General features: G+C 36.4%; 2 protein-coding genes across 2 annotated transcripts in view; one reads left to right on the forward strand and one right to left on the reverse strand.

The window, feature by feature from the left end:
* The window catches only part of LOC140338938 (lysosomal acid lipase/cholesteryl ester hydrolase-like), a 14,541-nt gene extending 11,851 nt beyond the window's left edge, over positions 1-2,690 (forward strand). The window contains 3 exon segments of the mRNA XM_072423266.1: positions 187-258; positions 1,299-1,367; positions 2,245-2,690. Coding sequence (XP_072279367.1) covers positions 187-258; positions 1,299-1,367; positions 2,245-2,478 — 375 coding nt within the window. The 3' untranslated portion in view covers positions 2,479-2,690.
* Positions 2,691-4,069: 1,379 nt separating this feature from the next.
* The window catches only part of ANKRD22 (ankyrin repeat domain 22), a 34,152-nt gene continuing 23,075 nt past the window's right edge, over positions 4,070-15,146 (reverse strand). Inside the window, exons 4-8 of the mRNA XM_072423269.1 lie at positions 11,103-11,294; positions 8,187-8,294; positions 7,461-7,538; positions 5,225-5,323; positions 4,070-4,682 (exon numbers count right to left, since the gene is read on the reverse strand). Of these exons, the coding sequence (XP_072279370.1) occupies positions 4,605-4,682; positions 5,225-5,323; positions 7,461-7,538; positions 8,187-8,294; positions 11,103-11,294 (555 nt within the window). The 3' untranslated portion in view covers positions 4,070-4,604. The remainder of the gene's footprint in view (positions 4,683-5,224; positions 5,324-7,460; positions 7,539-8,186; positions 8,295-11,102; positions 11,295-15,146) is intronic.

The raw sequence follows: 15,146 nt of genomic DNA on the forward strand, positions 1-15,146 counted from the left end.
TAAAGGAGTTGCATTTTCCTTTAGAGCCTATGACCAGATATAAAATAAAAAAAGTAATAATAATATTTATATTTGCTGCTAAGATTTTTATTGGTTCACTTTCCTATTTGAAAATCTTCCTTCTGTTAAATTTTACTGAATGTTCTTTTAGGTAGCATTTTTTATGTATAATTTGTTTATTTGCAGAGTCGGGTGCCTGTGTATGTTTCTCACTGTCCTGCTGGAACATCTGTGCAAAATATGCTCCACTGGTCCCAGGTATCATGAGACATATTTTATATATTCAAAAATTTGCAAGTCTAAATCTGGTTGGATTTCATCAATGCATTTGCCAAAAAGCCTTTTGTACTTTTTTTCTGAGTGCATTTTATTTATATGCACCCAAACTGTTAGGCCTATTTAGTAGTAATTCCCCTTTGCTTTTCTTACTGGAGTACATTGTTAGTAGTTGCTGGGTTACATCTTTATCTTTACACTTTTGATTTTTAGCCCTGCTTTATTAAATACAGAAATCATTGTTTCTACGAACTATATTTCAGATACTTTTGCACTTCCTCAAACTATAATTAGGCTTCTTCTGATTTCATAATGTGTTCTTGGCTGGATGGAGGAATTGGATTCCAGGCGCTGGCATGTCTTTGTAACTGTATAATTGATTTCAGTAGTACTGAAATTTTTGTACACAGAAGATTAATGTAAACCCATTGGCTGTTTTAACCCAGATTCTGCATGCTTTGGGACCCCCCAAGCATCGGATTGATGAGTGGGCTTATTGACAAATATTGAGGTACAATAGGGGAGAGGGGGGACAAAAACTTTACTTTTATCACTGAAGCCAGAATTTGTATAAAAAGGGTACCTCACTCTCTGGAGTTTAGGCAACTTACAAGCAGCTATCTAATAATATACATATGTATACATGTAGTTATTTAATTTAGGTTATAGGGAGAATTCTAAATTTACAAAACAAGAGCGATATTGTATCAGTTTTCAAAAGAATGTGCTACATGTGCATATTGACCAGTCATGTTAGAATCATGATCAACTTTTGATTCTTCTAACATTAAGGTGATCAAGTGACTGTCTACTGTTCATAGTCAGAAGTAACAAAGGTCAGTGTTTTCTAGATAATTTGGTATGCATACAAATTGTGTTGGGTCATAAGGTAATGAATTCATTGGTTTCATAACTACGAATTATTGTGGATGTATCAAATAAAAGAATAGAAATATTGTCACTTTACTACAACAAATAAAAAATATATAATAATCTAAGCTAATTTATTACCTTCTTTTTAGGCTCTTCATTCTGACAAACTGCAAGCTTATGACTGGGGAAAAGAAGGAAATAAAAAACATTACAACCAGGTAATAATGTGGAGATAAAGAAGGCAGGCCACCTATAGATATTAGACAAGGCCCTGGTCACCTGTTATCTCACAATGTAGGGATAGGATTACCAAACAATAGATACATCTGGAAATTTTGGGTGGCAATAGTACATTATAGGGTCTGCTTAGGTGTGACTGTTACATATAGATATTATTTATGGTAATTATGAGTTTTTGGTTTGCTCAGACACTCTTCTCGGTTACATAAGGGATGATTTAGGACTGTGTCATACATATACTGTATTTTCTCTTTGTCCTCATTTTCCATTAAAGTTTAGGCCAATTAGGTAACCGTTGTTTATGCATGGATACATCTTTGTCAGGTTATTACAGTGCAATGTGGTCTTCTACCCCTTGTGCATACATTGGGCCTGATTTATTAAAGCTCTCCAAGGCTGGAGAGGATACGCATTCATCAGTGAAGCTGGGTGATCAGGCAAACCTGGAATGGATCTGGTCTGTGATTCAAAACATTTGCTAGCAAATAACAAAAAAATCCATTCCAGGTTTGCTGATTCACTCAGCTTCACTGACAAATAAGAGCTTTAATAAATCAGACCCAATCTATAGAAAAAACAAGGCCTGAGTGTGCACATTGATGAACATGAAACAGAGAAAAGTATTTTACAAATGGAACAAAGTACTGGAGTCCCACTTCTCCTCAGAGGATGCCTTCTATTTTTTTGGGGGGATCCCTGAGCTCATACCCAAAGCATTTTACATTAAAGCTGGGCTTACGCTTGTAGGCAACTTTAAAACATATTAGATTTCTATATTTGGATCATTAACAAGAACTTCTGTATTGCTATGTGTTTTTTCTTGACATTACATTTCTGTTTTTTGGATTTGTTTAGACAACTCCCCCTGATTACAAAGTGAAAGACATGAAAGTTCGCACAGCTGTGTGGAATGGGGGCAATGACTGGGTGGCTAATCCTAAGGATGTCTCCTTATTACTGCCTGAAATAGTCAACCTGGTCTATCACAAGGAGATTCCAGAGTGGCAACATGTAGACTTTGTGTGGGGTCTGGATGCTCCATATCGAATGTACAATGAAATCCTTCAGCTCCTGAAAAAATTTTCATAATCTGTACAGTCACTTTGGTATTGTCTAAGGAAAGTTACTGGACAATATTGGTTGTAAAGGCAGTGTGTGTTCAGTATTTTCGCTATGAGATGACCTAAAGTGTATGTAAACCCCAACAATCCTTTATTTTGGTGTGTTAATTGTACAATTACAAAAGTATTTGTTGCATCTTATTATAAGGTCATAAATAAACTTGTAGATCTTATGAGACATTTAAAGCTCCCCTGTGCCTTTTTGTTATCTTTAAAGAGTATATTCCTCCTAGTCCTCATCTTGGGACTGCAAGTCCTTTAGTGCTTATGCTTTGGAAATTAAGACTTTGAATACCTTAGTAGTTCATGGATCATATATATTAAAAGCTGTCTTCCTCCAAATTACACAGTAGTATTACCAACCGAAACGTAACCATGGTAGTATGGGGTTGACTTGCACCTAGCACAGAAGATCACATGTTATAAAGCAAGAGTATTTTGCAAAGAGATGGAGAAGGCAGTGGGATTTTAGACATTAAACTGGAAACCTATATCAAGAAAAAAGTGTAATTGGGGTGAAGAGTTGCTGCCTTGCCAGGGGTTTCCTGTCTCAGATTGTCTTTGCTCATGATTAGTTCCTAATTCTTTGTAAATATTTAATACCATAAAACTCTGGATATAGAAAAGTATTTCCTAACAGGGCCGTGTGGTAGATACTGAATTTGTAATTTTGGTAGTAGTTTGCACAAACTATGGGCCCGATTTATTAAAGCTCTCCAAGACTGGAGAATATAGACTATCATGGGTGAACTAGGGTGATCCAGCAAACTCAAAGTAAGACCCAAACAAAACAGGTTCATTTGCTTCTTTTAAAAAATATTTATTACAATGTTACACAAAATGTTGTAAACTTAAAATGGCACTTTATAAATAATACAATTTACAAAATGTAAAGTGAATGTAAAGTTTGAAGCTGTAGAAGTATAAACAGGACTTCGAGTTCAAAAACACGTATTTACATCTATGTATAGCCAATGTTTGTTGGTTACCTGTGACTTCCTAATGTACAAAAAATATTTATAAAAAAAGGGACACAGCAGAATTCCTGATATAATTACTAGATCCACAGCTCACAGTATATTAGCATGGTGGTCAGTGGGAAGAATGTCACCCATATGTATAGCCAAAAAGATAATGGTGTCAATGGTAACTGACCTGAGAGGCACAAACTGCCTATTGTTCGAAGAACCCCTAGAAACCTCCAGAGGCCCCTTGGTTGGGAAGGTATTATCAGAGTAGATGGTCTAGGTGTGTTTTATCTTCTTTAATGGAAATCTAAACTCAGCTTTGTTTCAACTGAATTTAAAAAAAGCACTAAAAAAGCATTTTTTTCCATGGAAACTCAAGGGGTACAACTACCAAACTTCTTCAGACATAGTGAGTTCAATGTCTTTGAGTGACTAGAAGAGTTCATGGTTCAAAGTACTTAGGCCAAATCTAGCCAAGCAGTTCTCATTTAAAATTGGGCCAGCAATGGCAGCCCATTTCCCACAGCATACATTTATGGTAAAATGGTCACTAAACAGAATTTTACATTTTTTTTTATGTACTAAGCGATATTTTCTTAAATATGTATTTACCTTTTGCTGCTATAATGTAATAAGTCATCTTGAGATATGAATGCATTCTTGTGTTCTGAAATAGCAGCGATTTTAATCAATACAGGCTTCAGATTGGTTGTTTATAAGCAATTTTATACCACAATAGTGGTCTGTGAAAGGTTAAATAAAAGTGAATAATGGTAGATAATAACAGCACCTGTATTAAGGGGGTAAGGGTTATCTAACCACTGGTGTACATGTAAACATGTCATTCTGGTTATTTCATGTGTGAAGAACGACTCCAGTCCTGGCACAGAAAGGCACTCATGGTTTTAGGCCTCATTGTAACAAAATGATATATTGTAATAAATTGAAGTAACCATGTGTAAACTAATATTAAACATACACAATTCTGTATCACTCTTTATATATACATCTCCAGTGCAGGTAATATCCACACATTTCCATTGCCTATCTGTATAGAATTCCTCAGGTAGGCAGTGTGATCTTCATTCTTTTTGAACAGCTAATGGCAGACAGATTCCCGCTAAAGCTATGAAGACTTTCTCATTACCTCCAACATTTTTTTAAATTTTAATTTCTCTGCAATGTCAATTGGACTTTCACCTTCCTGATGAAAAAAAAAGGATATAAATCAATGACAAAAATCTACATTTTCAGTAAGTGTATAGCTATAAAAGAAACAAGTTTTCATATTACCTACATATAGTGTTTTTACCTGATCCTGAATATCTGTGGGTGTGTAAGTACAGTATATGTGACCCTGAATATAATATCAGCACCATCCTACTTTTTATGTAGTGCAGTGCTTTACAGAGGCTATAATCATGTCATTAACTAGGTAATTGAAAGCGCCTCTTATTCAAAAACACAACATGTAATATTCTAATTTGTCCTTAGATATTGCCCTACTACAGCTGCTGGAAAGCATTTTTTGTACATAACAGACAATTTTCACATACTGTAATCAAAAAAAGTTTATATAAATAATTTTTTGATGTATATACATATTACATGTAATTGTTTAACTACAAAAATGAAGTTAAACTGATACCATGGATATTTTCTTCATAACTTCCCTAAAATTAAATATTAAGCTGGCACTTTGATATATCATAGCTGTAAATCAACTAACTCTTTAGGAATGCTCACCTTATTTTTCAGGTTAGGGTTGGCATTGGCTTCAAGCAGGATTGGTACTATGGCCTGGGACTTCATTTTACAGGCATAATGAAGAGCAGTATTTCCACTCTAGAGAAAAGAAAAAGGATCAGTAGGATAGCATAGTCACGGATTGCCGTACAGAAATAATTGTTTTTTTTTTTTTTTTTTTTTTAAATATAGGCAATATTTACTTGTAATGTATTTGACTGGCCTAATGGGGTAATATTAAACAAGTTTACGTAGAAGACATTAAATGTCTGTATAAAACAAATTACACTGCAGCTAAAATGTTTCTAATCTTAGTTGAAAATGTTTGAAACCATCACATTGGTTGTAATAGGAGTCATTTTATTTTGGCATTTGTTTGGTTTGGCTTTATTAATATGAACCCTTGGGTACTGTTGGGCTTGCTTCTAAGGTGTCAGAACAATTAAGTCTATTTTTCCTTCTATTTTTTTAATGGTCCGTTTAAAGCTAACACACCTGGATGGGTATGCTAATTTTACAAAAAGTAACAGTTATTTATTAATCAAATAAGAATTAATACCTATATACTCAGGTCAGGATGTCTTATCCTTCTATTAAAGCTTTGTGAACAGAGTACACAGTAATTCATTTTTTTTTTTCTAATAAATCATTACATTTATTAAAAAAATAGTTTTAAAAGTTTAAAGAATGTTTAAGAGTTTAAAGAATGCATAAACATAGGGGCATAAAATATATGCATTTTACAGTGTAAAGAAGCTACATATATCACACTCTTGAGGTTTTACTGTTTGTTTTGGTGGTGGTATTCAGCCTTTTAAATTGCCTCTGAGAAGAGCTGGATATTGTTGCTTTGGGGGCATTGTGTTTAGTCATTAAGCCAATATCCCATCTAATGCACTTAATGCACAATGGAACTGAACCACATACAGATACTTAATGTGTTCTTGTCAGCGCATGAGATCACTACCACCAATAAATCACTATTAGCCAGCTGAGGCACTTGTGAGCTGATGTAACATAAGGCTGCAGGCTCTTTCCTAGATTAGTGTGTCAGATGAAGGGTATTGATAGTCCCTAAAGAAAATCAGAAAGACAGACATCTGTAAAACTACTGAAAAGTAGGCTAACAAACACACCAAAAAGGAGTGTCTAGTAAAATGAACCACTGTCTGGCTTCTTATACATCTAATTTGTTGTTGTTGTTTCTCCCCCTACCCACTTTGGAGTTTTGGGTGTCATTTGGAAATTCCCATTCATCCTGATGCATTCTCTATCATAGAAAAATCCTCAAGTAAAAAGATCAGGTCACCTGTGTTCCTGAGAAGCAGATTTAAATTCTTGCAGTATACTTGCTTAAACTGTTTTTTTCCACGCCATCACCCAATTCAAATAACTGGCGCCAAACGTCATTGGATTTGGTGTGTTGTAACCACCTTGCTTGCTACATTTATTTTAAACTACACCCATGTAGTGTAGTGATGCATTGCATTAGAAAAAATGTTGCATGTGCTTTTTTTTTTTGGTCTATTCCCAGCCCATTAAAATTTAATTGGCTGTCTTAAGCTGCGTACACACTTTCATGCATCGGGTAGTCCCTTGTCGTTGGAAAGGATCGTGAAAGATCCTTTCCAACGACAAGGGACTACCCGATGCATGAACGATGCTGTACATACAGCACCATTCATGCTCTATGGAGAGGGGAGGGGAAGAGCGACGGAGCTCCCCCTTCCCTTTCATTAGGATCGGTTGTCGTCGATCCGGCAGGTCGGTCGTTCGAACGATGGACGACACCGACTACACACGGCAGATTTTCGCCCGATATTTGGCCGATGATCGGGCGATAAAAATCTGCAGTGTGTACGTAGCTTTAGTGTACCTAACATTGTGCTGCAACACAGAAGAGGAGGGAAATGTGAATGGGACCTCAATCATTTACTCTAGTACAAAAGGGCAAACATGAGTTGTATTGTTGGTAATTTCCTTGTTCACCTTGAAACTCTTGACATCACACAATATGCACTCAATATTTACTGTTTTCTTTCCCTTCTCATATCCCTTTGCCAGGCGTCATTCCTAGAGGGCCTGGTACCTTATTTTACATAAGGTTATGTTGTCTCTAACATAAATATATATATATAAAGAAAGAATTGAAAAAAAGAGTGCTCGTAAGCCTTACTTTTTTTACATAGTGACCATATAAAATAAATTCATATTTAGATGTCATTATTTAACTTACAATATCTTCAGCATTAACATCCACTCCTGACTGTAGTAAAAGTCTGATCAGCCTCTCATTCAGTTTGCTCTTTGAGATCTGTAATAGGTGACATACATACATTACAAATTCAAAGTTTGACAAGTATTTTTGATCGTAGAAGAAAAACAACAAATAGAAAATATTTTTTTCAAACAACTATTATACACATATTTACCAGCATGAATAACTACTCTCCCAACTGAATGGGAGTGGTTGGGAACTACTTTGTCCTGATTTGCAGCTACAGTTGCTTTGGGCCACCCCTGAGCAGCCAGTGGCTTCCATTGACCTGAACCAACTGTAACTGCAGTTCACAACTGTTGGAAAATAGTTGAAATTGGTTGTAGCTGCTGCTGGACAATTAAGAATCAATTTCCTAAACACATTTAACTGCAGCAAACCAAAACCTCAGCCTCAACTGCTGTCAACATCCTGATACAGAGGTTGATTGCATTTCCAAAATGTAATAATAGGTTATATTTGTTATTTATTCATCTTTAAAATAGAATAGGAATTTAGGAAGGCAGTGCCACACAGAGAACCCAGGGGTGATATGACTGTGTTCAGCAAGAAAGTATTTACTACATAGAAGTATTTATTACCTGTGAATAGGCACTTTAGGACCTCCGCCTAAATGGGCAGAGAACTGTCTGAATATGTCTACTTGTGGAAACAACTCCATGATAATATTTTTTCTATACTCACCATGATAACATATCCAATAAGCATAACTGGCATGAGGAGAACAATCAACAAGTAGTCCAGAAAAGTGAACCTTTTCCTTACAGCGTAGTGCAAACATGTCCTTTCTTTCTGTAATCAGATAAGGTAAAATGGATTTCAGTAAATATTTGCACGTCACCTTTAGTTACCATTGAACATACTCCATATTTGTGTTTGATTTGTGGTTGCCACCAGTATTGACAGCAGCACGGAAGGACGGTGAGGGTTTGTGAAGGTATTTTATGACAAAGGTGTTGGAAGTGATTGTTCAAATAAACAATAATGGTAATCTAAGAACAGAACTCCTGAAATGCAAACTAAATCTTTTGGCAATCAGGACATACGAAGCTCCGAAGTTGTAGAAGTGTCAGAAGAGCTGGAATGAAGGTCCAGTGCAAGAATTTATCTTGAAGTTTCAATATAAGAAAAATACATCAAATGTTCCATGTGTTAGCAGGTAAATTAAGGCAAAAAAGCTCCAAAAAATAAAAAAATATAATCTACAAACAAAACAAGCATGTAAAAGTGATCAGCCACCTAACTTTTTTTTACCACAAAGCCAGGAGCCAGCAGAAAGAAAACAAAACATGCTGTATATGGTATTTAACTCTTAAAATGCTATATTGTGTTGGATATGTCATTGGCAGTCAAATGGTTAAAAGAGTACCTGTTTCCCTGGCCGTTCTACGTGCTTTTAATTTGAAATGATTTATTTTTCGAGATCCTCAAAATGACAAATGAGACTCTAAAATCTGTTTCTAACATCTTAGAAACCATTACTGGTTGATTATAATAGAGAATTGGTAAAGTTATGAACATTTCGTGTGCATGACCTAAGCACAGGTTCACTCTAAAGATTATCTGGCAAAGGAATACCAGAAAATGATTAGGTGTCTCCTACTGATAATTCAAGGTGATTGGCTGTCTGGTTTAAAACTTCATATGTACAGAATTCCTTTTGTGTATACTTGTTCCAGGTATGTGATTTAGAATGTATTGAAGAACACCAGACAAAAATGCAATGTGAAAAGTGAAAAATGCAACTGAAAATGATTTTTACCCATTAGGGTAAAAAGCTTAATAAAGGCTTAACTAAAGGTTTATTACAGCCAATGCATGGCAGGCTGGGAGCAGCCCTGAAGTGGCTTTTGTCTCCATATGGTAAAATTTAAACTCCAATATTCATGTTCTGTTTTTGTATAGTTGGCCAAACACAAGTTGAGGTTTTCTGAAGCTGGGATGACAAAACACCAACAGTATTACATTTTAGGAAGGAAAATTATTGCAACAGAAGGAAATAGTGGATGTCGGTCATATGATTTGGCAACAAATTAAAAAAATTACTATCTGCAGTTGGATGACAGACAGAAATCATTCATACATGGGGTAGTTTGCTGATTATATAGACACTGCCTGGCCAAAAATTAAAAAGTCACACCCACTAATATATTAACAGACTGCCGTTTGCATACGCTTATCATAACAATATCTCGTCAATGTGTGCCTTGGTCATGTCATGCCACAATATTTATTTCCATCAGATTTCAACTAATTTTTCTCCCAGATCTTGTATTGATGATGGGAGAATGGGACTGTGTGAAGTCTTCTCTAACACGTTCCAAAGATTCATAATGAGGTTAAAGTTAGAAGTCTAGACTTTTTGGTGGCCAATTTGTGTATGAAAATGATGTCTCATGCTCCCTAAACCATTTTTTCACAACTTCAGCCTGATGAATCCTGACATTGCCATCTTGAATATGTCCATGCCACCAGGAAAAAAAATCATCAATTGGTCTGTACATTTATTATATTCAGGTAGTCAGTTGATCTTGATTTTTTTGGGCACAACATTGCAGAAATGATTAACTGAAGCCAATTCAGATCATAAAAGTGCCTCCACAAACCCCGGATTATAGCACTGCCTGCCACAGGCTTAGGAAGGCAATGTATATGAGGGGATCTACAAGGTATCTGCTACCATTTAAAGCTTTAATAATTGGAAACAATAGCCAACTATTTTGGATCATTCCAAAAAGTTAAACATATGTTATGATACAGATTATAAATCTTATAGAGTTAGTTTTTAAGCTCTTAAACTGGGTACACACGTGCAATAATTATCGTTGGAAAGGATCTTTCACGATCCTTTCCAATGACTAAGGACTGCACGATGCTTGAATGAGTGCTGTACATACAGGGGGAGGGGGAGAACGACGGAGTGGCACCCCGCTTCATGCTCTCCCCCTTCACTTCCACTATCATCGTTCGTTGTCCATCGTCTGTGTATCCACTAGGACGGTCATCGAACGATGGGCACTGTACACACGCCAGATTCTCGTCCGATATCGGCCCTGAGCTGATTATTGGACGAGAAGCATTGGACGTGTGAACGTAGCTTTACTCTTCCTGCAAAGCTCCAACTGAGATTGCTAATGAGTCCCCATAAGGCGCAGTTTCTTGTGATTGTATGGCAAAACTGCCATTCTCATGTAGGGTGAGGCATAGCAATCAGCAATCTGACAAGCTGCAGGGTTGTAAATCACAATGCTGATACCTTTACCTCCTGCAGGTCACACCTAGCCATGCCCACTTACTTCTGGATTGGCAGCACCGCCTCTGCTAAAACCCTCCCTCTGCGATTTACAGTGCCTGGCCGGGGGAGTGTTTGCAAGACAAATTAAATATAATTTGTCTTATAGTAGATAAACGGTGTTTTATGTTTCTTTTATAAGCTTTGTGCATCACAAAGTTAATGGATTTGGTACCTGTTTAGACTGTCTTGTACTTTAAGCCTTTTTCCAGATTTTATAATAAGAAAACAGAAGTTAGAGGATACTGTCAGTCCAAATGTAAAAGCTATCAATTACTACAAACTTTGAGTTTTTTTTTTTCACTTACATTATTTTTGAGGTTTACATCTGCTTTCATGGACAGTAAATAACTGATCACTTTGATATGACCTCTCCGGCAGGCACATATCAGTGGAGTGTCTCCACCAAAACTATCCTTTACATTTAGGCTTTTGGGATCTTCTGCCAACAGAAGCTGGACTTCATCTAGGTTATTTTCATATGCAGCTTGACAAATTGGCTGAAAAAAAAAGGAAAGTCAGAAGAGTATTTTGATCAAAATGCCCAATATCAATTTATTGGTGATTAAACACATTTTAATACCTTTATGGCAATATACGTTTGAGGATCTGACATTCCAGTAGTTGGTGACCAGACCTTCCCTGCAGAGCCACCCAATTTAGACCAGCTCTGCCAAAGCAGTGCCACACCAGTACCAGGTTTGTAAATTCAAACCTAGATGGAAGCTATATAAATGGAAAGACCAAGAATAGTGGCTTTACAGAAAAGACATATCTACAACTTTTACATAAATAGCATTTTCCACCAACGGAGCACCATGGATTGTTGCTCATTCTATTGACACCACTGTTCAAGGGTGCTCATCAGATACTTTTTCTACTTTACAACTAACTAAGAAGTGGTCAACTCTCTGGCCACTGTTGTGCACAAGAATGGCTCACCAATCAAACTGCAATTCAGGCACATGTAGAGTTTGACTGGTCCAATAACAGCAGTAGGAAGGAAGGGACACATCATCAGCAAGTGAGACATTTAATGATTAGTCTAATTTCCACTGAGCAAAAGAAGAAGAGGTAGTGTGGATGGTTTTCACTTGGTTATGGAATACTCAGTTGGTGCTTCATAGATAAACTTAGAAACCAAAATTCCAGAATCCCCTGTGTGACTCCTTGTAGTACAATGTTTACAACAGTTTATATTTAGGTCTTTGTTGGTTAGAATGACAGAGCACTGGGGAATACTCTACCTGCTGTGACCTCCCCCCTCCCATGTTCACATCCCTAGCTAGTTATGAACCGGCTTGACATTTATAATACGTACATCTTTACAGCGCTAACAAAGAATTAGAACTGGAAACTTCATTAATATTTTAATGCTCCACTTAGTAGGAAACACATTGGTGGAGAGAAGACGAGTAACAACAGAGAATTGTATCTCATATTTGCTTCCTAATCATATTTTTCAATATTTGTAGAGCAGTGTATTTTTTATATTGGTACTGCTTCCGAAATACGGGCTAAATTCTATGACCCAGAATATATATTGTAAAGCGGATACCCTTTGATTAAACATTGTAATTATGAAATATTAATCATCATGCAATATTTAATGTATACATGATTATAAAAACATTTTTTAAATAAATTCTTCAGTCTGAAACATAATACATTCATAGAAAATAGTTAAAATTTGCTCTTCATCTCCTTTAAATATGTAAAAAAAAATAGTATTCTAGTAAATTTATGTTGACCCAGAATACAATCACAGTACTAACCCAGACCCAGAATACAATCACAGTACTAAAAGAAATATATTGACGTGAACTGGATGAATCTGTAAGCACAAGTGTCCCTATTTTATGTCAGCGGACAAAATGTTGTCCATCTTGGAATGAGAATCCAGATGTTGAATGTGAGTAGGAAGGAATATTATGAATTTGTTTAGTTTCTAAAAGTGTCAAGTGATCACCCCTGAGGATACAGTGGTGTTGTAACCATATAGGTAATTATTTAATACGTAAATGTAACCTTGTGGTAGGTGTGGTAATTGAATACTGCAGCATTGTTGATCTGATACACAGGTGATCAATGTTTGTGTAGTATTATAATAAAGGAACCAATAAATGATAAGTTTTATTCCTGTTTGTATTATTATACCTTTAGATACTGATTTAGTGTTTATGGGACAAAAGTACCATATAACCTTAGTACACCCTTGTTGAAAATAAATCTATTCATCAAGTTTCTTTTTTAGACTGATCCATCATTGACCTTTTGATGCAAAAATTTACACAACGGAGGATAGTCCAAGCTTGTAGGGTACACAAAGGTAAGGTTATGTGGAAAAAGAGGAATCATTATATTTAAAAAAAAAAAAGAAAAGAGACTATCATGGAATCCGGCCCATTATGCTAAATCTTCTTTATATTCATGAATAAGGTATAAAGGCTTTGTTCATTTGGTGAAAATGTTTATTTTGGGAATTATTAAACCAAACATATTACTTGTAGAAGGCAATAAATGCTAAATGAAAAATGTGAGGACACAAGGTGGGGTTTGGCATACAACTCTAAAACTATGGAATATTTGTACAAGGTGTCCATGTGACAGCATACAAAAGAAAAATGTAATGAAGATCCAGGGTGTGCATGGTTTCAATGGGCGATTCCTTCATTAAGGGTGTGTCACAAGAAAAATAATTCTGTCTCAACAGCCACAGGTATTTAAGTTTGTAACACCTTACTTATAAATTCATACTGGCCTTTCCTGATTTACCAGAGAAACCCAGAGAAGAAAAACACATTGTAGTACTGGTGACAGAGCAACATTTTAAAACACAGCTGCAATGCCCAAGGGTTACTAGTCAGGGGGGAGTAATAATGCCCAAGGGTTAGTAGTCAGGGGGGAGTAAAATTGCCCAAGGGTTGGTAGTCAGGGGGGAGTAAAAAAGCCCAAGGGTTATTACTTGTAGTCAAAAAGAGAAATAAAATGTAGCAGGGTTCATAGTCAGCAAGAGAAGAAAATGCATTGGGGCCAAAAATCAGTGCCAGAAAAAAAAAATCCAGGGGTGGTAGCCAGTGAGAATAAAGGATTTCTAACTTTGTTGGTCTGTGGGGGACAACTAGTGTTAGTGCGAGGAATATAAATTTTTGCCTAATTTTTTGGCGTCAGTAGGAGAAATAGTGCACCATTATTTGTTTCAGTGGCAGAGTTGGTTCCCTATTGTTGAATATTGCCCCACTGGGCTTGATTTATTAAAGGGGTTGAGGCAGTTACTTAAAAACATTGGTATGCCCTCAACATTGATGTTCAAGTGTCAATTGCATTTGCATATGGTTCACAATCCACGCTGGCCAAAAAAATGCCATGGCTGGATCTACTGCATCACCAAGAGACATTAATGGGTGCTGGAAAATTCTGCATACCAGTGTTTGGCATCTTCCAGCACTCTGCCTACACCTTGTAGGAGCCAGTAAAAGTAAAGCAGTGGCCAGCAATCATGCCATGGGACATAGTTGGAAGACCACTAGGAAAGAATATTTACTACAACTCTGCAGAGCCCCTCTGAACCCATTAGACATACCAGCATGGCATAGATGTATATATATTCGTCTTGTGAACACTCTAAATCACATGGAAAGGCCCCAATTACATGAGCACTGTAAATGTGAACTCAGGAATCTTCAACCCCCCAAGGGCCTTTGGTGAAGGGTCTTGAAAGGACATAGCAAGGGCTGAATATATACTTTTTCCAAGACATCTTGTTATAACCCATAAATGACAATAGGGTCCAACAGTCTAAAACTGCTTTTCTGCTTCCACCACCTGTATAAACCAGCACTAAGACTATTTACAGGCATTTACTGTAACTCCTCAATGCTTGTATGACTAAAGGATCTCAAAGATTATATGAAGTATACAAAGTGTGTCCAACAGCAAGTAGCATCAGTGAATACTAATAGAATATCTGCAACCATGTACTTACATTGGCATTAAGCAGGTTCTCAATAGGTAAATAGGAAACCACATTTATTGTGAGATCATCAATTAACAGTCCTGGGGCTCAGCTATATTCCTGGATCCTATCACAGGTTAAATCACGCAGTGCAATTAGCTGAAGATACCCCAACTCTTTCTTTAATATCCTACAGATCTTTTGTGTATACATATAGCATTTTATTGCTTGTAATCAGAACCAAACCCTTGTGTAAACTGTAACATACTAGTTTGCATTATTTTAGAGATAGTAAATGTATAATGAGTTAAAAGCACACATGTAATAATGGCAGACAGTACCAAACTAACGTCTGCAGGACGAATGTGCATGTGTGTTGTATTTGACCGATGCCAAT

This window comes from Pyxicephalus adspersus, chromosome 10 (genome assembly GCF_032062135.1).
Source record: "Pyxicephalus adspersus chromosome 10, UCB_Pads_2.0, whole genome shotgun sequence".
NCBI classification, from domain to species: domain Eukaryota; kingdom Metazoa; phylum Chordata; class Amphibia; order Anura; family Pyxicephalidae; genus Pyxicephalus; species Pyxicephalus adspersus.